Raw genomic sequence first — 22,695 nt, 5'->3', positions numbered from 1 at the left:
GAACCCTAGGCCTTGTTTCCTATCATTGCAATACCGTTTACGCTCACTTTTACCTTTAGTTACCTTGTTGTTTTTATAATTTCAGACTACAAATACCTTTATCTACCATCTATTTTGCACTTGTATTACCATCTCTTCGCCGAACTAGTGCACCTATACAATTTGCCATTGTATTGGGTGTGTTGGGGACACAAGAGACTCTTTGTTATTTGGTTGCAGGGTTGTTTGAGAGAGACCATCTTCATCCTACGCCTCCTACGGATTGATAAACCTTAGGTCATCCACTTGAGGAAAATTTGCTACTGTCCTACAAACCTGTGCACTTGCAGGCCCAACAACGTCTACAAGAAGAAGGTTGTGTAGTAGAGATCAGACACAAGGGGAGCCAAAGAATATTTGAAGGGGTTAGCAGCTGAGTTGTCAATTCAACCACATCTAGAGATTAATTATCTGCAGTAAAGTGATCATTAGCAAAGTAGTTTGATAATTTTGATAGTAGTGACAGCAAGAACGGTAACGGTAATAGTGATAGTAGTGATATTATAGCAGTAATGATAGCAGTAGCAATAGTAGTAACTTAGCAAGAACAATCTATGATAAATTCGTAGGCATTGCATCGGTGACTTGTTGGATGATATTCATCATGTGACAGTTATAACCTAGGGCGATACGGCACTAGCTCCAGTTCATCGATATAATGTAGGAATGTATTCCATAAATAGTCATGCGTGCTTTATTAAAAGAACTTGCATGACATCTTTTGTCCTACGCTCCCATGGCAGCGGGGTCCATATTGGAAACTAAGGGATATTAAGGCCTCCTTTTAATAGAGAACCGGAACAAAGCATTAACACATAGTGAATACATGAACTCCTCAAACTTAGGTCATCACCGAGAGTGGGCCCGGTTGTTGTCACTCCGGGGTTGTCGGATCATAACCGTAGTAGGTGACTATAACTTGCAAGATCGGATCTAAAACATGGATATAATGATGAATTCATAAATGGTTCAGATCTGAGTTCATGGCACCCAGGCCCAAAGTGCCAAGCATTAAGCATAGCAAAGTCATAGCAACATCAATCTAAGAACATAGTGGATACTAGGGATCAGGCCCTAACAAAACTAACTTACATGATGAATCTCATCCAACTCCTCACCAACCAGTGAGCCTATAAAGGAATTACTCACTCCCGGTGGGGAGCATCATGGAATTGGCGATGGAGATGCGTTGGTGATGATGAAGATCAAAGATCCACCTCTCCAAAACCCCAAACGGACTCCAGATCTGCCCTCCCGAGGAAGAACAGGGCTTGGAGGCGGCTCCATCTCGTGGATCGCGATAATTCTTTCTCCCCTACTTTTTTTGGAAATATGTGATTTTATAGTATCATGGGGATCGTCAACGGGGCCACCAGGTGGGTACAACCCACCTGGGCACGCTAGGAGAGGGGGGCGTGCCCTGGTGGGTTGTGTCCACCCAGGGGGGCCTCCCTGGTGGGTCTTGGCTCCAAAAATCCTCTTTTATTCCATAAAAATTCCTCGCAAAGTTTCGTTCCATTCCGAGAACTTTTATTTCTGCACAAAAACAACACCATGGTAGTTTTGCTGAAAACAGCGTCAGTTCGGGGTTAGTTTCATTCAAATGATGCAAGTTAGAGTCCAAAACAAGAGGAAAAACGTGAGAAAAAGTCGATACGTTGGAGACGTATCACGTGCTGATGGAGGCCCAGGCGCCACGCCTCTGTCCTTAGGCCCTCTGTTTCGTTATGGATATGGGTCTGTAACTGCACCATGCGAGTACTCTCAGCATTGATGTCCTCCTGAGCTTTAGTCATCTACTCACGGATTTTAGCTACCTCTGCATTGCGCTCTTCCTGGTTCTTTGCTGTTAAGGGCGACTCAAGAAGAGTCGTCAACGAGGTGACCAGCTCTGAGAGAACTTGAGTTGGCAGCTTGACGGGGCCGACCGTGCTTGGATCAGTCACCGACGCACCAGCGTCTCCCACAGTACCTGTCACGGTTGAGTCAAGAGCCGGGGCGGTACCTGCCATATAGAAGGCGGTCGAACGGGGCGACTCATGGTCGACCGGGGCCAACTCATCATTGGAACAGCCCCCAAGCCTGCCATCGTACAAGGGGCGGATTAACTCTGTCTCCCCAACCGATGACTCGCCATCGGAGTAGACCAAGGTGTCGCCGCCAGACGTTGAGTTATCCATGAGATCGACCCCCTGGGTGAAGCCAACGAAGACGTGGTTCCGACCGGCTTGAGTCCGGGCGGGTTGCATGTGCCGAGCCGGCTCGACGATGTGGGTGCAGATGTCCAGCTTGGGTCCTGACTCGCCGATCTTGCCGATGAAGACGTGGATCTTGTCGAAGGGTACCCAGTACCCGTACTCGATTGAGTCGGCCTCGGGGCCCCAGCCCGAGTCGTCGATGTAGAGCTTGCCACGGCGACTCTCGGTCATGCGGCCGATCACATATCCCTCGATCCCTGGGAGAGCTCCCTCCAAGAACTCAACACCACCGAGCAATAGCCCCACGGTGGGCTCCAATTGTCGTGGTTTTGTCATGGTAGATGTCCTCATGAAAGGACTTAGTCGTGAGGCCATCGTCGCTAAGTGATTGCTTGAACGGGGTTGATCGGAATCGAGAGACAAGGGTTTACCAAGGTTTGGCCCCTCACAGTGGAGGTAAAAGCCTACTCCTTCTGGATTGTTATTGATGATGATCATCTCGATTACAAGGTTGCAACTTGGCTAACCTGGTACTCAAGAGCTCGTAACTTCCTCTTTCTTCCTTAGGCGCTCCCCTTTATATATAGGTTAAGGCCCTGGTTTACAACAGAGTCTGGGTCGCATTGCCACCCGTGTACTAATATGTTTCCTACTTGTCTTATTTCCTAAGTAAGAATATTGCTTTGGCATCTTGGCAGGAATAGTACTCAAGGCCATGGGTCGTGAGTTGGCCCTCCTGGCGACTTATCCTCCGGACTAGTCTTCTGGATAACCACAGCCTACTTGTTGAGCCTTCTCTCCAAGTCGCCATAGAATTACCCAACCCTAAACGGGCGGCTCATGTCGTGGGGTTATATCCCCAACAATGCTAGTAGTTGTTTTTTGCTTGTTTTTTTACTTTGCAGAATATCAATACCAAACAAAGTCCAAATGCCACGAAACTTTTTGGAGATTTTTTCTGGCAGGAAGACACCCAGGAAGCTTCTTGATGAGGACATCAATACCATGGTTACACCCGCAGCCCCTGCTGCTATACATACTGGACCAATTACTAGAGCTCGCGCACGCCAATTAAATTACCAGGTACTTTTGTTTCTTGGTAATATTTCTAATGTTCATGAGAATATGATGCTGCCTAAATTGGATACATTTGTTTTGCTTACAAATGAAGGGCCTAGCTTGGAGAAGGATGAACATTGGAGCAAGAACAAGCATGGAGATGATGGCATGCGCAAGGGGAACAAGAACGGAGTTACAAGTGATGATTTCAGGACGTTGAAGCCACCATAATGAGTGGATGAAGCCTTGGACGAAATATACAAGATGCTACTTCATAAATTTCGTCCAGAGGCTATTTTAGGTGCTGCGTCACCTTATTATTGGGCCAGGCCCATGTAATTTTGAAATACTTGAGTATAGGCTGTTTTTAGAGTCCGTATGTGTGGGGAAACAAGAGATAGGGTTGGTTTCGGACCCCTTCCCCAAGGGCCACAAAATTCCCCCCTCTTCCTCCATATATACAGCCCTTAGGGCGTCGTTTGGACTTTGGGTTTTGTTTAGATTAAAGTTCGCCATAGCTGAAACTTCGCGTACTTCGTTTGTGTTCAATGACCAGACAAAGGCGTCACAGAACCCCACCTTGATCAATAAAGCTTTCATCTTATATTCGCAATATCCAGATTACAATCTCAGTTTCTTGCTTGTTCTTATTTTGCTCGCAGGAAACAGACCCTCGTGGTCAGGTTGATCGTGCTCCGACGTGGTCAATAACCTCTCGGAGTTGGTTTAGCGATTGCTAAGGCGCGACGTCCTCGCACGTTCGTAGTCGGATCATCAAAGTCGACTTCCACCAAAGCGATATCCAACATCTCATCGAAAGACGGGACACCTTTGCCTCTATCAAGTGGTATCAGATTTCCAGGTTGCTCGGTGAGATTTTACAGTTTTTCGTAGTTTAGATCGAGTCTATTCTTCATACCTATAGTCCACGAAAAAGCCAAAAAAAAATTAGGGTTAGTTCATCCCATCCGAACCAATCTGAGCCTTTGCATAATCTTTTATGTATTTGCTTTGTTGAATTTGCGGTTGCATCGTCGTGTCAAGTTGCTAGTCTTAGCGTCTAGTCCTTTAGAGTTTCGAGTTCTGCTCACAGGTTATCACGTCGCCGCTGCCATATATCACCACCGCATCATCATCGTCGCTGCTGCCATATACCACCACCACATATTCACCGCCAATCCGAGTCCATATACGCCACCACATATCTGCCGCCATCACGCCAATCCGAGTCCACCTGCAACATATATCCGCCACCAGTCCGAGTTCCACCAGATTCATCTCCGCCACCAGTCCGAGTTCCACCAGTTTCATCTCCGCCAGCAGTCCTATTCTGAGTCCAGTATTTTGTTACTCTGTTTTGGATTTCTAGATCACGCCATACTCCGAGTCATGACAGAGAAGGACTCCCCAACTTCCGTGCTACCCGCAGTAGAGAAATAGTTCCAAACTCAAAAAAAACTAAGTCTGGAAAATTCTGGCTAGGCAGTTTTTAGACCATTTGTAGACTTTTTCGAAAAAAAATTGTTGCGGAGCAAAAAAAAGAGAGGAAAAAAGGTGCAAAAAAGGAAAAAAAAAGAGAAAAAAAATTCAGAGTGTGCTCCTCCCTTGTTTACGTGTCGCGCCGTGATTTTGTTGGTGTTCTAGGCTCGCGTCTCTAGCACAGTCTAGCCTAGGACCAGCACAGTACCGTCGTTGAGCATTTATTAAATGTTGCATCTCTGAATTGATTACTGCTGACCCTTTTTGCTACCATATTATAAGCCTTCCCAGCTCCACATACATCTATGTCATGCGTTTGACTCTCCCTGGTAATCGCTCTATCCAAGCTTTGAGAGTTTTGACTACAACGGTTGCGGATCACCACCTGCTGCTGGGTAAGAACTGGTAAGAATTTGAGATTTGCTTGACGGATTTGTGACACCCCACCACCACCATATTCCAGTAGCCTGTAGGATCATATTCTTGTCTGTTTCTATTGCTGCTAACTATGGTAGGAACACAAGTCGACGAGATTGACTGGGAGAACATGACGAACAAGGAGCTTCATGATAAGTTTCATCAAATGTTGGGTCAACAGGTGGAAGACGTGATGGCCAGCTTTGGAAAGGCAATGAAGAAGATGGATGGCATTGAGAAGTCAATTGACACCAAGTTGGATGCCAAGTTCGATGAATTACTCAAACGTCTCCCACAACCAGCTCCACGCCGCGATACAGTAGGGCGAGCACAGCGTGTTCCTATTGAGCCAGGACAAAATTCTGGTGCCGCTGCTACTGTTGTTGGTGCTTCTGTAGCTCCTGTTGTTACTGCAGAGGAGGAGGACTATTACGAGGATGAGGTTGATCAAAATCAAAACTACGTGCAACCACCAGCACCACCACCAGCAGGTCGACCTCAGGTATATATTCGCAACGGTAGGCCTGCACCACCGCCTCAGGTACGAGATAATGATCATATTCCGAAACTGAAATTGAATATTCCACCATTTGAGGGTAGATATGTTCCTGATATATATCTTACTTGGAAGTTAGAAACTGAACAACGTTTTACATGTTTACAATATCCCGAGGAGAGACGGGTTGCTGCTGCTGTTTGTGCTTTCACTAGTTTTGCATGTGTATGGTGGTCTGAACATTGTAGATTATATCCTATTCCAACTACTTGGGCTACTTTGAAAACTGCTATGCGTACTCGTTGGGTTCCACCATATTATCAACGTGAATTGCTTCAAAAATTGCAGCGTTTAAGACAAGGAAAAATTCTGTAGAAGAATATTATCAGGAATTACAAACTGGCATGATTAGATGTGGTATTGTTGAGGAGAATGAAGCTATGCTTGCACGTTTTATGGGTGGATTAAATAGAGAGATTCAGACCATTCTAGAGTATAAGGAGTATACTAATATCACTCGTTTATTCCATCTTGCTTGTAAAGCTGAACGTGAAGTGCAGGATCGACAAGCATTGGCGCGAACTAACTTTTCTGCAGGTCGACTTTCATCATGGACACCGCGTGCATCCTCTACTTCCACTGCACCAGCACCTCCATCAGTGCTACCTCCAGCCGTGATACAAGAAAGCAGGCACAACCACCACTATCTGCCAAGAGCGCACCTGCCGGGCCTGCACAGAGCTCTTCTTCGTCCATGGCATCAACAGGGCACACAAGTGATATTATTTGTCGTCGTTGTAAGGGAAGAGGACATTATGCGCGAGAATGCAAATCTCAGCGTGTGATGATTGCTACTGAGGATGGTGGGTATGAGTCTGCTAGTGACTATGATGAGGAGACTTTAGCCCTTATTACAAGTGAAGAACACGGTGGAGATGATTCTGATCATGAGACGCAATACATGGCTCCTGAAGATGCTGACAGGTATGAATGTTTAGTTGCTCAACGTGTTTTGAGTGTGCAGGTTACACAAGCTGAGCAAAATCAGAGGCATAATTTGTTCCATACAAAGGGAGTTGTGAAGGAACGTTCTGTGCGCGTCATCATAGATGGAGGGAGCTGCAACAACTTGGATAGCATGGAGATGGTGGAGAAGCTATCTCTCACCACAAGACCACATCCACATCCTTACTACATCCAATGGTTCAACAACAGCGGCAAGGTTAAGGTAACACGTACTGTTCGTGTGCATTTTAGTATCTCTACATATGTTGATTATGTTGATTGTGATGTGGTACCTATGCAAGCATGTTCCTTATTACTTGCTCGACCATGGCAATTTGACAAAAACCATGGTAGAAACAATCAGTATACTCTTGTTCATAAGGATAAAAATATTACTTTGCTTCCTATGACTCCGGAGTCCATTTTGAAAGATGATATTAATAGAGCTAATAAAGCAAAACAGGAGAAAATAAGAGTGAAAATCAGATTGTGGCAAAAGAATTTGAGCAACAAATGAAGCCTAATAGTAAACCATCTAGTGTTGCTTCTGAAATTAAATTGAAAAGTGCATGTTTACTTGCCACTAAATCTGATATTGATGAGCTAGATTTTAGCAAATCTGTTTGCTATGCTTTTGTGTGCAAAGAGGCATTATTTTCATTCGAGGACGTGCCTTCCTCTTTGCCTCCTGCTGTCACTAACATTTTGCAGGAGTTCGCTGACGTCTTTCCACAAGACGTGCCACCGGGATTACCGCCTATTCGAGGGATTGAGCATCAGATTGACTTAATTCCCGGTGCTTCACTGCCAAACCGTGCGCCATACTGTACCAATCCAGAGGAGACGAAGGAGATTATGCGTCAAGTACAAGAGCTTCTCGACAAAGGTTATATACGCGAATCCCTTAGTCCTTGTGTTGTTCCTATTATTCTAGTGCCGAAAAAGGATGGTACATCGCGTATGTGTGTTGATTGTAGAGGCATTAATAATATTACTATTCGTTATCGTCATCCTATTCCTAGGCTAGATGATATGCTTGATGAATTGAGTGGCTCTACAATATTCTCCAAAGTTGATTTGCGTAGTGGATACCATCAAATTCGTATGAAATTGGGGGATGAATGGAAAACAACATTTAAAACTAAGTTTGGATTATATGAGTGGTTAGTCATGCCTTTTGGGTTAACTAATGCACCTAGTACTTTCATGAGATTAATGAACGAAGTTTTACGTGCTTTCATTGGACGATTTGTGGTAGTTTACTTTGATGACATATTGATTTATAGCAGATCTTTGGAGGAACATTTGGAACATTTACGTGTTGTTTTTATTGCTCTACGTGATGCACGTTTGTTTGGTAACCTTGGGAAGTGCACCTTTTGCACCGACCGAGTGTCTTTTCTTGGCTATGTTGTTACTCCACAGGGAATTGAAGTTGATAAAGCCAAGATTGAAGCTATTGAGAGTTGGCCGCAGCCCAAAACGGTCACACAAGTGAGGAGTTTTCTTGGCCTCGCTGGATTCTATAGGCGTTTTGTGAGAGATTTCAGCACCATTGCTGCACCTCTCAATGAGCTTACAAAGAAGGATGTGCCTTTTGTTTGGGGTACCGCACAGGAAGAAGCCTTCACGGTGTTGAAAGATAAGTTGACACATGCTCCTTTACTCCAACTTCCTGATTTTAATAAGACTTTTGAGCTTGAATGTGATGCTAGCGGAATTGGATTAGGAGGTGTGTTATTACAAGATGGCAAACCTGTTGCATACTTTTCTGAAAAATTGAGTGGGCCTAGTCTGAATTATTCTACTTATGATAAAGAATTATATGCTCTTGTTCGGACTTTAGAAACATGGCAACATTATTTATGGCCCAAAGAATTTGTTATACATTCTGATCATGAATCTTTGAAACATATTAAAAGTCAAGCTAAACTGAATCGTAGACATGCTAAATGGGTTGAATTCATTGAGACTTTCCCTTATGTCATTAAACACAAGAAGGGTAAAGAAAATGTTATTGCTGATGCATTGTCTCGTCGCTATACTATGCTTTCACAACTTGACTTCAAAATATTTGGTTTGGAGACCATCAAAGATCAATATGTGCATGATGCTGATTTTAAAGATGTATTGCAGAATTGTAAAGAAGGAAGAACTTGGAACAAGTTCGTCGTTAATGATGGATTTGTGTTCCGTGCTAACAAGCTATGCATTCCAGCTAGCTCCGTTCATCTTTTGTTGTTGCAGGAGGCGCATGGAGGAGGACTAATGGGACACTTTGGCGTGAAGAAGATGGAGGACGTACTTGCTACACATTTCTTTTGGCCAAAGATGAGACGGGATGTTGAGCGCTTTGTTGCTCGCTGCACTACATGTCAAAAAGCTAAGTCACGACTCAATCCTCATGGTTTATATATGCCTTTGCCTGTACCTAGTGTTCCTTGGGAGGATATATCTATGGACTTTGTTTTAGGTTTACCTCAAACAAAGAAGGGGAGGGATAGCATATTTGTTGTCGTGGATAGATTCTCGAAAATGGCACACTTTATACCATGTCATAAAAGCGATGATGTTGTTAATGTTGCTGATTTGTTCTTTCGTGAAATTATTCGCTTGCATGGTGTGCCAAATACTATTGTTTCAGATCGTGATACTAAATTTCTTAGCCACTTTTGGAGATGTTTATGGGCTAAGTTGGGGACTAAACTGCTTTTTAGTACTACTTGTCACCCCCAAACTGATGGACAAACTGAAGTAGTCAATAGAACATTGTCTACTATGCTTAGGGCTGTTTTGAAGAATAATAAGAAAATGTGGGAGGAATGCTTGCCTCATATTGAATTTGCTTATAATCGTTCATTGCATTCTACTACTAAGATGTGCCCTTTTGAAATTGTGTATGGTTTCCTACCTCGTGCACCTATTGATTTGTTGCCTCTTCCATCTTCGGAGAAGGTTAATTTTGATGCTAAACAACGTGCTGAATTGATTTTTAAAATGCATGAGTTAACTAAGGAAAACATTGAGCGTATGAATGCTAAATATAAACTTGCTGGAGATAAGGGTAGAAAACATGTTGTGTTTGCACCTGGAGATCTTGTTTGGTTACATTTGCGTAAGGATAGATTTCCTGATTTGCGCAAATCAAAGCTAATGCCACGTGCTGATGGTCCTTTTAAGGTGTTAGAGAAAATAAATGATAATGCATATAAACTTGAGCTGCCTGCAGATTTTGGGGTTAGTCCCACTTTTAACATTGCAGATTTGAAGCCTTATTTGGGTGAGGAAGATGAGCTTCTGTCGAGGACGACTTCATTTCAAGAAGGGGAGGATGATGAGGACATCAATACCATTGTTACACCCACAGCCCCTGCTGCTATACATACTGGACCAATTACTAGACTCGCGCACGCCAATTAAATTACCAGGTACTTTCGTTTCTTGGTAATGATTCTAATGTTCATGAGAATATGATGCTGCCTAAATTGGATACATTTGTTTTGCTTACAAATGAAGGGCCTAGCTTGGAGAAGGATGAACATTGGAGCAAGAACAAGCATGGAGATGATGGCATGCGCAAGGGGAACAAGAACGGAGTTACAAGTGATGATTTCAGGACGTTGAAGCCACCATAATGACTGGATGAAGCCTTGGACGAAATATACAAGATGCTACTTCATAAATTTCGTCCAAAGGCTATTTTAGGTGCTGCGTCACCTTATTATTGGGCCAGGCCCATGTAATTTCGAAATACTTGAATATAGGCTGTTTTTAGAGTTCGTATGTGTGGGAAAACAAGAGATAGGGTTGGTTTCGGACCCCTTCCCCAAGGGCCACGAAATTCCCCCTCTTCCTCCATATATATAGCCCTTAGAGCGTCGTTTAGACTTTGGGTTTTGTTTAGATTAAAGTTCGCCATAGCTGCAACTTCGCGTACTTCGTTTGTGTTCAACGACCAGACAAAGGCGTCACAGAACCCCACCTTGATCAATAAAGCTTTCATCTTATATTCGCAATATCCAGATTGCAATCTCAGTTTCTTGCTTGTTCTTCGTTTGCTCACAGGAAACAAACCCTCGTGGTCAGGTTGATCGTGCTCCAACATGTTCAATAACCTCTCGGAGTTGGTTTAGCGATTGCTAAGGCGCGACGTCCTCGCACGTCCGTAGTCGGATCGTCAAAGTCGACTTCCACCAAAGCGATATCCAACATCTCATCGAAAGACGGGACACCTTTGCCTCTATCACTTCTGGAGGGCACAAGGGGACGCTCATGGGGCCCACTAGGCACCAGGGCGCGCCAAGGGCCTACGGCGCGCCCTGGTGGGTAGTGGGGCCCACGAGCACCCCCTTGAGCTACCTCCGCCTCTATATAAATACTCTAAAGTCCCCAAAACCCTAGGGGAGTCGACGAAATACTTTTTTCGCCGCCACAAGTTCCAAAACCACGAGATCCAATCTAGAGGCCTTTTTCGGCACTCTGCTGAAGGTGGCAACAATCACGGAGGGGTTCTTTTCATCATCCTTGTTGCCCCTCTGATGATGCCTGAGTAGTTCACCACAAACCTATGGGTCTGTAGTTAGTAGCTAGATGACTTCTTCTCTCTTTTTGATCTTCAATACAATGTTCGCCTCGATGTTCTTGGAGATCTATTTGATGTAACTCTTTTTTGCGGTGTGTTTGTTGGGATCCGATGAATTGTGAGGTTATGATAGTTCTATCCATGAATATTATTTGAGTCTTTGCTGAACTCTTTTATGCATGATTGCTATAGCCTCGTATTTTTTCTCCGATTTATTGGTTTGGTTTGGCTAAGTAGATTGATTTATCTTGCTATGGGAAGAGGTGCTTTGTGATGGGTTCGATCTTGCGGTGCTCAATCTGAGTGAAAGAAAGAGACATGACACACATGTATCATTGCTATTAAGGGTAACAAGATGGGGTTTATTCATATGTGTTTATTTTGTCTATGTCATGTCATAGTTCTCGTTGCATTACTCCATTTTTCATAAACTTAATACACTAGATGCATGCTGGATAGCGGTCGATGTGTGGAGTAATAGTAGTAGATGCAGGCAGGAGTCGGTCTACTAATCTTGGACGTGATGCCTATGTACATGATCATTGCCTTGAATATCCTCATAATTATTTGTTTTTCTATCAATTGCCCAACAGTAATTTGTTTACCCACCGTATGCTATTTTCTTGAGAGAATCCTCTAGTGAAAACTATGGCCGCTGGGTCTATTTCCTATCATATATTAAATCCAAAATACTTTGCTGCATTTTTTCTTTATTTATTTATTTTGTATTTTTGTTAGATCTATTTATCAAAACCTATACAATTTAATCTATCTCAATACCGTTGAGGGATTGACAACCCCTCTTACGCGTTGGGTTTTAAGTATTTGTTGTTTGTGTGCAGGTGATGTTTACATAGTGTTGCTTGGTTCTCCTAGTGGATTGATAACCTCTCATAACAGAGGGAAATACTTACCTCTGTCGCGTGGCATCATCCTCGCCTCTTCGGGGAAATACCAACGCATATTACAAGCATCGCATCCCCTTAGGCTGTGCCATTGCCTTCCAGGAGACCCAATGAGGTTTACGCTGGCCTGCTTTGCTGCCCCACCAGAATCTTCTGATCATCATATTTAGATGTTCACATAAGCTCCTCGGCAGTTTGGAACATGACATTGAGAAAACTGGGATATCATGTGCAACCGCCTTGACCAAAACCTCCTTACCCGCGTATGACAGAGTCTTCTCTATCTACCCCTGAATCTTACTCCACAATTGGTCTTTCAAGTATTTGGATGCACCGTTCTTAGAACTCCCAACATCAGACGACATACCCAAATACTTTTCATTTAGTGTTTCATTTGGGAGGCCAAGTAACCCTTTGATCTCATTACGGACCCCTTCTGGCACTCCTTTATTGAAGAAGATGGAGACTTTGCATTATTTATACGTTGACCAGTGGCCTAACAATAAACATCCAAGACTTGGTTCACCTCGATAGTTTCCACACTGTTAGCTTTGAAGAACAACAACTGTCATATGCGAATAATAGGTGATTCACAAGTGGCGCTGAAGGTGCCACCTGTAGCCCACCCAGGTTTGATGACTCACTTTTGAATTTGAGGAGGCACGAAAGGCCCTCGGCTGCCAACAAAAATAAGTATGGAGATATCGGCCCCCCTTGTCGGATCCCTCATGAAGGAGTAAACTCACTAAGTCTCTTCCCATTAAACATGATTGAGAATTTAACAGAACTCACCATTCCCATTACTATTTCCACCCATCTGTTAGTGAAACCCAACTTTAACATGATCCCCTTGATACACATCCATTCCACTCTATCATATGCCTTCATCATGTCAAGTTTCAAAGCACAAGATTGATGTTTTTTTGCCCTGTTCCTTTTCATGAGATGAAAACATTCATGTGTCTTGATAATATTACCAGTAATAAATCTCCCTGGCACAAACGCAAACTGCTCATCAGGAATAATATTAGGCAAGACCATTTTCAGTCGGTTGGATTTTACCTTAGACGCGATCTTGTACAACACATTGCACACACTAATGGGGCAGAATTACGTCAGAAGGGTAGGATTCTTCACCTTGGGGATTAAGACCAAAAGGGTCTCATTGATGCTCTCTGCTGACTCGGATCCCTCCATAATTTTAAGAACCTCCTTGGTCACGTCATCACCGCATATGTCCTAGTGGTGTTGAAAGAAATGTGCTAGGAAGCCATCTGGACCGGGCGCCTTTGTGGGGAACATCTGAAACAAAGCCACTTTAATCTTCTTGTGAGTATATGGGGCATTAAGCAACTCTTTCATAGCCGGCGTGACCTTGCATGGGACAGTTTCCAAGACAAGCTCCATGTTCTGTTCATCTTCAGACGTGTAAATATTTTGATAAAACTCTGTGGTCATAGCCTCCATTTCATCTATGTCCTATGTGATCTATCCATCTACTCTCTGTAAAGCTTTTATTTCACTCTTCCTTCTGCGTCTGCTCACCCTTAGATGGAAAAAGTATGTATTCTTGTCCCCGTGCATGAGCCACTCTACCCTCGCATGTTGACGCGACAACATTTCTTCCCTGTGAAAGAGTTCGATTAATCTTTCCTGGATCTTTATTTCCCCATGAGAAGGACCAGTCCGACCCGGGATTCCACGCAACTCATGTAACTATCGCTTTAGCTGGGCTATTTCCCGTCGCACATTGCCAAAATGAGTTTTGTCCAACCTAGACAAATCGTTGCCCAAGCTTCTTAGCGTGTCGCTGACTAAACCAATAGAATCAGTTGCACCTGTCCACGCATTTCCCACTAGCTCCTTCAATGCCTGGTCCCGCTCCCATGCAATCTCATATTTAAAATGGTTGGAGCCCAGTTTGCATGCAGTTACGTCGCGTAGGTGGAGCTGCACTAGTAGGTGATCCAAAGTTGCAGCACATTTTTGTTCGAGTATGACAGAAGGAAATTCCAATGCCCATGTAGTATCAACTACGCATCCGTCAAGTCGAACTCTTGTGTAGGTACCTCTTGCTACCTTTTTTTTCAAAAGTCCAATTGCTTCCTCTATATCCAATATCTGTGAGTCCGCATGTATCTAGAGCGTCTCGAAATGCATCTATATGTGCTTGATTGCGGTTCCCAGTTCCCATGTGTTCGTGTGGGTAGAGTACTTCATTAAAATCACCAATAACCGGCCAGGGCCGACTGCTTGTAGCTACAATATTTCTCATCATGTTCCACGTTTTATATCTCTCCGGTACTTGTGCTTCGCCATAAACAAAAGGGAAATGAAGCTGTGTCTCCACCAAATCATCAACATGTACATCAATGTGATACTTAGAGTAACCAATAACTTCAACCTTTATTGCATTATTCCAAAAAAATTCTAAGCCACCACTTCTACCGGTGCTACTGACTGCAAAACTACTATCAAAGCCCAATGTATCTGACAAATTCTCAACACGAGTACCCTCTATTTTAGTTTCAAGGATGCAAAGGATCAAGGGGGCATATTGCTTCGATGTATCCCGGAGCTCTCTAACCGTCGCAGGGTTGCCAGCCCCACGACAATTCCATACTAAGAGACTCATTGCGTTAGGCGCGACCCCCCTTGGTGCCCTCCAAACACACATCAGGTTTTTTGTTTGCCACACTTGTCTTGCCGCTTTTATCAACAGTCACCGGACCGTTCTTTATCCTCTTCATGCCATGTTTGGATGAAGGGCTTATAGGTACATCTGTTGGAAGGAGGGCTAACTGGTTGGCTGCTATCCCTTTGGTGGAAGGAGGAATCTGGCTCGGGGTACCCTCCCTTGAAGCGCCTTTCTTCGTGCTGCTGTCCACTTCTTCCATAGCTGAATCACCCAAGTGCTCCTCGCTACCATTATAAGCGTACTCTTAGTTCATAGGGTTGGTGGAATCCCTTCCTTGGCCACGTGCAGCCTGCCTATTCCTCTACTTCCTTTGGTTCATCTTCCTTCCCCCGGTCCTCTTCCTGCTTCTTTATACCAGTCAGCTCGAAGATCCTTGAAAATAGGAGCTTTTGGGAGATGAATGCCATTCCCACACTCCTTGGACATGTGAACCAGGTGGCCACATACCGCACACCAATCTAGCAACCTTTCGTATTTCACCCGGAATATTTCTCTGATGACCTCCTTGTTCCTCTTGACCACCAATGACACCGCATTGCCGAGTGGTTTTGTTGCATCTATCTTCACCCGTACCTTGTAAAAATTGCCTTCGAAGTCCAGTAACTTTGGCTCAGCATATATGTACTCCCCCATCATGACTGACAATGCTTTGATATTGGGGTAGTATCCATCTGGAAGGTCATGGATTTGCATCCAAATGTCTATCTTGTTTAGGGGAATCGTGGATGGCCGAGTGAATCCATCATAAGGCACTAGCACCAGTGCTTTCACTTTGGAAGTACATGGACCCTCCTCCATTACTCGCTCCCAGTCACCAAGGCACGAAAACTGTAGCGAATAGAGATTTTCTTCAAGGAGGCGGATTTTTACCTCCCGCTCAAGATCCCAAGCAATCCACATGTTCCTACAGAACCAGTACTGGCTATAGGGTTTACTCGTATGCACACGAGCCAGAGCCATCCACCGAGTCGAATCATCCATCAATTCAGACTCCTCAATGATCACATCTTGCAAGTTTTCATCATTAAGGCCAAGCTCTTCCATCATCGCCTCCAGGTCGGTCGAAGCAGAACCCGAGCCAGAAGCTTTGTTGTCCATTAGATCTCTTGCCCGAGAATAGAAGAATCCCGTGGGCGGTGGTTCCCTTTCTTCCCCGTCATCCCACCGCTCAAGCCAGAGGTCAGGGACTCCGACTGACGGCAGCAGCGAAGCCGGGTGAGGGGATGGGAGGTCTCTACGGTGGTGGGCGCCGGCGCCGCCGCTGCCGAGAGGATGAAAAAAACCCTAACGAGAGGGGAATTTTACCTCTCAAGTGTTCACGTCAGTGTTAGAAGTAAAGTGACTTGGACACTTGCTTCTTAATGGGCTCCATCAAAACCCAAGTTTCCCAACAGAAGGAACCATAGCACTTCCCCGAAAAGAAATCCCCTAAAAAAAAGAAACTTCCCAAAAAAAAACCCATAGCATCCTAGGACCGGATATGCCCTCGTACGTGGAGAGCCAGAGGGATCCGGCTTGCCTGCTCCCTTTCCATGCTCCCATTCGTGCTTCCACTTCATCCTACGATTCATTTTTTTCCTTTTTCCTTTCTAATCTAATCATCTCCCCCCTGATTTTAAGGGGGTGGGGCCAAGCCTTATTTTGTTCCAATCAAATCATGCCACATATGCGGAAGCACGGATGGGCACACACGCGGGGAGCAGCCAAGTCTCGTCCGAGCCAGTGTACCCCCACGCAAAAGCTCCGCGGACGGCGCGACCCTCGCTAGCCCGTTTGCTTTCTAGCACGCACGCACTGATCCTGCAAGTGAATCCAAATTACAAGGTCGACCCTGCAGGGACTTTCATACTGGCTCCAAAAAAACCCAGGGAGCCAACACGAAAACCACCGCCCGCCCGTCACCTCCCATTCCTCGAACAATCCCGTCCGTCCAACCGTCCCATCCCGCCATCGTGACCCTCCGCCCCGCAACCCTAGAAAGCCCCGGAGCTCCCTCCCCCCTCCCCACTCCCCCGCGCCGCCATAAATCCGCGCCCCCGTCCCCTTTCCAAACCCCTCTCTTCCCCACCCTCGCCCGCTGAGGTTTCCGCCGCGATCTCGTCTCGATCCGCACTCTCTGTAAGATCCCAGACCTCCTCCCCGCTCTCGATCTCTCTTCCTACCCTCGTCGCCTGCCCGTGCTAATTCTGGTCGATCTCACGGTTTCCTGTGGTGTTTTGTTCCCCGTTTGTGCAGATCTGAGATTTGGAATCGGGTGAAGCCTGCAGCTCCTGCCGACATGGCGCTCGTGAGTCTCTCATCCCGCCTCGTAGATTTCGTTGTTTGCTTGCGTATGGTTGCGTAGTTCGGGGTTGCGCGCGAGTAGATGTTGGTGCGATTTGAGTTCTGTTGGGCCTCTCCGATTTGGAATGCGCGTGATTTGCGGTTGGCTTGTTCTGATGCTTGACGCGGGCGGTCGTAGGTCTCTGCATGTGTAACGTCTCTGCCGGATGCAGTTCGCGGGGTCTGGACGTGGGGATTTATAGGGTTCTGATCGAATTATCGATTTGGTTGCTGGCTCTGGACCGATGGCCCGTTTACATGTTTTGATATTTGGTCATGATGTCGTAGATTCGTGTATGATCATGCGCAAGTTGTTAGATCTCCAGGATGTGTCACTTATTCCTTAATTAGGGAATTCTTGAGCTCTTGAGTCGCTGAAATTTATACGCGACAAAATTGGAATGGATTTAGGGGCGTTTTTATTGTTACTCGAGATTAGTTCATTTCTGCTTCTTTCACTTAATAACTTAGCTTGCTGGTGTACATCAGATTGATCTGCTTCTGCTTTGTATGTTCTAGTTACTTTATATGCAGGTTCCCATGTTTGTCCATTGTTCTGAACATGTCCTATGCTTTATCCTTGTAGGTTTTGCATTCAGGCAGCGGCAACAAGAATGCCTTCAAGGCACTTATTGCTGCAGAGTACTGTGGGGTCAAGGTTGAGCTCCCCAAGAACTTCGAGATGGGTGTATCAAACAAAACCCCTGAATTCATCAAGATGAACCCCCTTGGGAAGGTACATGAATCAGACTCGCAGATTAGTTAAATATACAGTGAGTCAGCAAGCAAGGAACTAATAATTATTTGCAGGTTCCTGTTCTTGAGACTCCTGATGGTGCTGTTTTTGAGAGCAATGCTATTGCACGCTATGGTATATATTGTTACATCTTTTTAATCAAATCTTGCTGATTCCACACTGCCTAAATTGACCACTGTTTTCTTTTCTTCCTTCAGTTGCTCGCTCAAAGGGTGACAACCTGCTTTGGGGTGGTTCTCTTATTGAATATGTGAGTGATATAACAAGTACTCTTATAGTCAGTAGCTCTGCAATCTTTAGTGCTTATCTGTTGCTAATTCTTGCAGGCACGTGTTGAGCAATGGATGGACTTTGCTGCCACAGAGGTTGATCCCAATATCGCAAGGTGGTTGTACCCAAGGCTTGGTTATAGGGCTTTCAATGCCCAGGTAAGTGCATCTTAGATACCACAATTTGCTCTATGTTCAAGCATTGGAAAGCTGCAAAGATTCTAACATCTACCACTACAGGATGAGGAATTCGGCATTGCTGGATTAAAGAGGGCCCTTGAAGCATTGAACACACACCTGGCATCAAACACATTCCTTGTTGGGCATTCTGTCACTCTGGCTGATATTGTCATGACATGCAACCTCTACCATGGTTTTGCTCGGATCTTGACCAAGACTTTCACATCTGAGTTCCCTCATGTTGAGAGGTACTTCTGGACCATGGTTAACCAGCCTAACTTCAAGAAGGTCATTGGCGAATTCAAGCAGGCAGAGGTTGTACCTCCTGTTCAGAAGAAGGCTGCTCCTGCTAAACAAAAGGAGGCCAAGAAAGAGGCTCCCAAGGCGGCCCCAAAGCCAGCAGTAGTTGAGGCACCAGAGGAAGAGGCACCAAAGCCTAAGCCCAAAAATCCCCTTGATCTACTGCCACCAAGCAAGATGGTACTTGATGACTGGAAGAGGCTATACTCAAACACTAAGAGCAACTTCCATGATGTTGCTGTTAAAGGTATTACTTCTGTCTAATAAATTCTTGTATTCTAATATATATGTTAGTGATCCCTTGCAAGTTCTATATGTGATGTTTGTTAATTATTTAGAATTCCCAGTCGGTCACTGTCTGTTAATTGTGACTGTACAACCTAACAGTGTGAGCATCCACTGATACCCTAGTCTCTAAAAATTTGGCCTGTCAGCACTAACTGGTCTAAATGTTAAAGAGGATCCCATTGCCCATTCTTTCGACATTGAGCTACTTCTGAGTCATGCAGTTTGCCTTGCCTTGATCAATGCTCTGCTTTGTGCATCAGACAGCATTTTTTGTCTACGTGTTTATAGTTGTGGTATTAGTAGAATGACTCTTTAGATCTTTGTAGGGGATATGCATGATTCTCATTCTTGTTCATTTGCGATGCTACTTTGTGCATTACGGCAGGAGGTTATCTCAAATTATGTGTTTGTAGTTGTGGCATTCTCCTTGTTCATTTGTAACTCTGATCTTAACATGAACCAAAACTCATGTATGATGTCTATGCTTCAGGTTTCTGGGAGATGTATGACCCAGAGGGCTACTCTCTGTGGTTCTGTGACTACAAGTACCAGGAAGAGAACACCGTGTCGTACGTGACCCTGAACAAGGTCGGCGGGTTCCTGCAGCGGATGGATCTGTGCCGCAAGTATGCTTTTGGCAAGATGCTCGTGATTGGTTCTGAGGCGCCCTTCAAGGTCAAGGGGCTGTGGCTCTTCCGTGGGCAGGACATCCCTGAGTTCGTCATGAAGGAGGTCTATGACATGGAGCTCTACGAGTGGACCAAGGTTGACCTCTCTGACGAGGCCCAGAAGAAGCGCGTGGAAGCCATGATCGAGGACCTTGAGCCGTTCGAGGGGCAGGCCTTGCTGGACGCCAAGTGCTTCAAGTAAGCGGAGCAGTGCTTGGGATCGTGACGGTGGCAAAGAACCTATCTAGGACTTGAAATTCAGTGTCGAAACAGTTGGTCTTTTTTTGGAATAGTTTGCTTGTTACTTAATGGCTATTTGACCTGGTGAACTAGTTAATTTTGTGCTATGCTAAGAGTTTTTGGGTATCTGGTCCTGCTGTCTCGTTATTCTGCGAGGTTTATACATTTGTGTCCGCAGATAGAGCCATCTACTACTTCCGTGAATCGTTATATTGCTGCTATTGCTAGCCGCTAACTGTTTCTGATCATAGCATGTATGGCCTTCATAGCATGATACACAATCTATCAGTGTATCATGAGTCAGCGGTCATTGTCGCCATCGTGGTCTGGCTAACAGCTACTCCCGTAAGACGTTTTTTCGGCCCAGGTTATTTTGGCACAATGAAAAAGACCATTTGATAGTGGTTTTGGTTTTGGTTTTTGTTTGCCCAGCGCAACACTCGGCAAAGTTTCTGTTTGTCGAGTACCTTTCCTATGACAATTTGATTGCTAGGGGTATTGCTGTAATTGATACCTTTCCTATAACAGTTCGCCGGCGAATTACCCTTATGAAATTTAAGACATTCAAACATTTACAAAATTCCCCGTTGCAATGCGCGGCCACTACACTAGTTGCAATCTATTGCAGTGGTACAGGAAGATGAATTATTTTGCCACTGTTTTTCTCTAACAAATATAGTAGCTTTGTTTGAACTGTAAAGACGTCTTATATTATAGGACGGATGGAGTACTGTTATTAATTATTTTGGCAAACAAAAAGTTCAATTTCAGATTTTTGAGTCAAAAGTTCCTTCTCCTTGACTTGCATCCGATGAGCACGTAATCATCGATGATGTTCTTTTATGAGAGAACATATTGACTTCGTCAGAAGGCGGCAGGAAATTCGCCGGCGAGCACCGGCCAGGCCCCAAATAATTTTGTGCACAACACATGCCTTGGGTATAGGGTTCGCGAGCGAGTCCGATTGTCGAGCTGTGGGGGACGCTGCCAGCCTGGCTCCCCTTGGTCGCCTCAATTTCGTGATTGGACCGACACGGCCGGACATCGAACCGTATATCATATCGAGCCAGCCAGGTAACTTCATCATACGGTGTATGATACTCCTACACCGTATCAACGGCGAGACCCATACGGCGCGCGACAGCTCGAAGGCAAAGCAAATCCAACAACTCCCGCCCCGGCGAATTCGAATACGAAGAGGAGTAGCAAGTGCTAGCACGCCGGCCAAGAAGCACCAGAGCTCGTGTGCCCGATCTGGAACGCGTAATGAGCCAATAACCCTCGCTCCATCGATCGCGAGCGAGTAATAAGCCAAGATCGCGACTCGATCAATTGATCCCTGGATAACTCCTAGTCAAAGAACTTGATCGATCGAGGACTCGACCGAGGCCCTAGGATAGAAGTTTAGCACTCTGTTCAATATGTCTAGACTCAAAATGGTTTGGTAAAATCCTTTATCCAAAGAGTTAACCTCATTGCATTATCTTTACTTTAAAATTGTAATTTAACAACTTTACGTTGGAGTCATGTAGTTTTACACGCTCATGACTAAACTGCATAATATATTACCCTCTATCTTTGATACATGGAAATCTATTAAGTATTTCCCATCCACGGTAATTCGGTTGCATACGATATCATCACCCCGGTATACATCATTAGCCCTTCAATGTATATTTGGAATCTACGTGAGGAATATTGGTATTTCCATTAATATCTCAAGCCCCTCACATGGGGAGTTATCCAAGGCTAACATGCTGATTCAATGAGGAACATTTCCAGACATTAGGGGGAGAGTTAAAATACCATTAAGAATACCAGAAAATTAGTGAATTGTTTAACACATTTCTGCCTCAAATCCACGTACTCAAAGATATAAACCATCCGTTCAGAAGATTTGCAACACATTGCAAATAATCTGCCAGATTCATTTTCTGACTATAAATGTGTCACACAATCCTGCAATCCTGTAAAATATGCCTGAAAGAGTGAAGATACCAACAAGAATCACTCCACTCCCCGTTCAAAGCAACAGGGGGAGATGTATGGCAATAATACATTAGGATTCAGCTTCTTGCAAGCAAGGATGTCGTGGCCTCTGAATCAGTAAATGCAAGTCAATTTCACGTTGACAGACACCTAATGCATAGTATACACCCAGTGGACGAGAAACCTCCATCAACCAGGTCATAGTGCACATGATAACCGGGACATGGGAATACCCGACTCAACTGCATTGGGAAATCGCGGGCGGTCACCATGGGTAGCGTATTTCCATCAACTATATATACATATATAGACTCTGGAGAAACATATAACCGGAAGTGTACAATTGTCAACATACATTGCTCAACTAGATTGTAAAAAACTTTCAAATGATTCAGATCCAAAGACCATGGCCATGGCAAAGTGTGAACAACACTCACACTGAACTCAAGCAAAGGGTATAATCTAGGTAGAAATAATCTTGTTCAATAATGGGATGGTATTCATAAGCAATACCTACACCAGTTTTCTTCTGAAAACAGAATTGAGAACAACAAGGTGGTGAAACAAAGAGCAAGTATCGTAGCACAATGGTTCATGCAGATACCCAGCTATTCTCCAGAGGTGGAATCTCTTTTCGGTAACTTATATCATTGGTAGTACAAAATCATCTATCTATGTAGTTGATAGATGTAGTGATTACATATCCATATGGATCACTAGATTTAGATATATTCATACGCCCCAACTAATTATGTGTGGTGGGTCGAATGGCACTAGGATATGAAACTTTGTGTCCCAATACCG

The 22,695-nt window shown here is 44.6% G+C and overlaps 1 protein-coding gene across 1 annotated transcript; it reads left to right on the top strand.

Moving 5' to 3' along the window:
• The first annotated feature begins 16,793 nt into the window (after positions 1-16,793).
• LOC123160303 (elongation factor 1-gamma 2) lies at positions 16,794-20,028 on the top strand. Its single transcript, XM_044578107.1, has 8 exons — positions 16,794-16,996; positions 17,114-17,165; positions 17,787-17,936; positions 18,011-18,071; positions 18,155-18,207; positions 18,284-18,385; positions 18,467-18,953; positions 19,485-20,028. Exons 2-8 carry the CDS (start codon positions 17,157-17,159, stop codon positions 19,862-19,864), a joined length of 1,242 nt encoding a protein of 413 aa, XP_044434042.1. The 5' UTR covers positions 16,794-16,996; positions 17,114-17,156; the 3' UTR covers positions 19,865-20,028.
• Positions 20,029-22,695: the final 2,667 nt, after the last annotated feature.

Source organism: Triticum aestivum, chromosome 7B, assembly GCF_018294505.1.
Source record: "Triticum aestivum cultivar Chinese Spring chromosome 7B, IWGSC CS RefSeq v2.1, whole genome shotgun sequence".
In the NCBI taxonomy this organism is placed as follows: Eukaryota; Viridiplantae; Streptophyta; class Magnoliopsida; order Poales; family Poaceae; genus Triticum; species Triticum aestivum.
This window is presented reverse-complemented; position numbering and strand designations above follow the sequence as displayed.

Coding starts and splice junctions, on each gene's coding strand:
- LOC123160303 (XM_044578107.1), top strand. Junction 17,937..18,010: donor AGATGAACCCCCTTGGGAAG/GTACATGAATCA, acceptor AATTATTTGCAG/GTTCCTGTTCTTGAGACTCC. Junction 18,208..18,283: donor GTGGTTCTCTTATTGAATAT/GTGAGTGATATA, acceptor TAATTCTTGCAG/GCACGTGTTGAGCAATGGAT.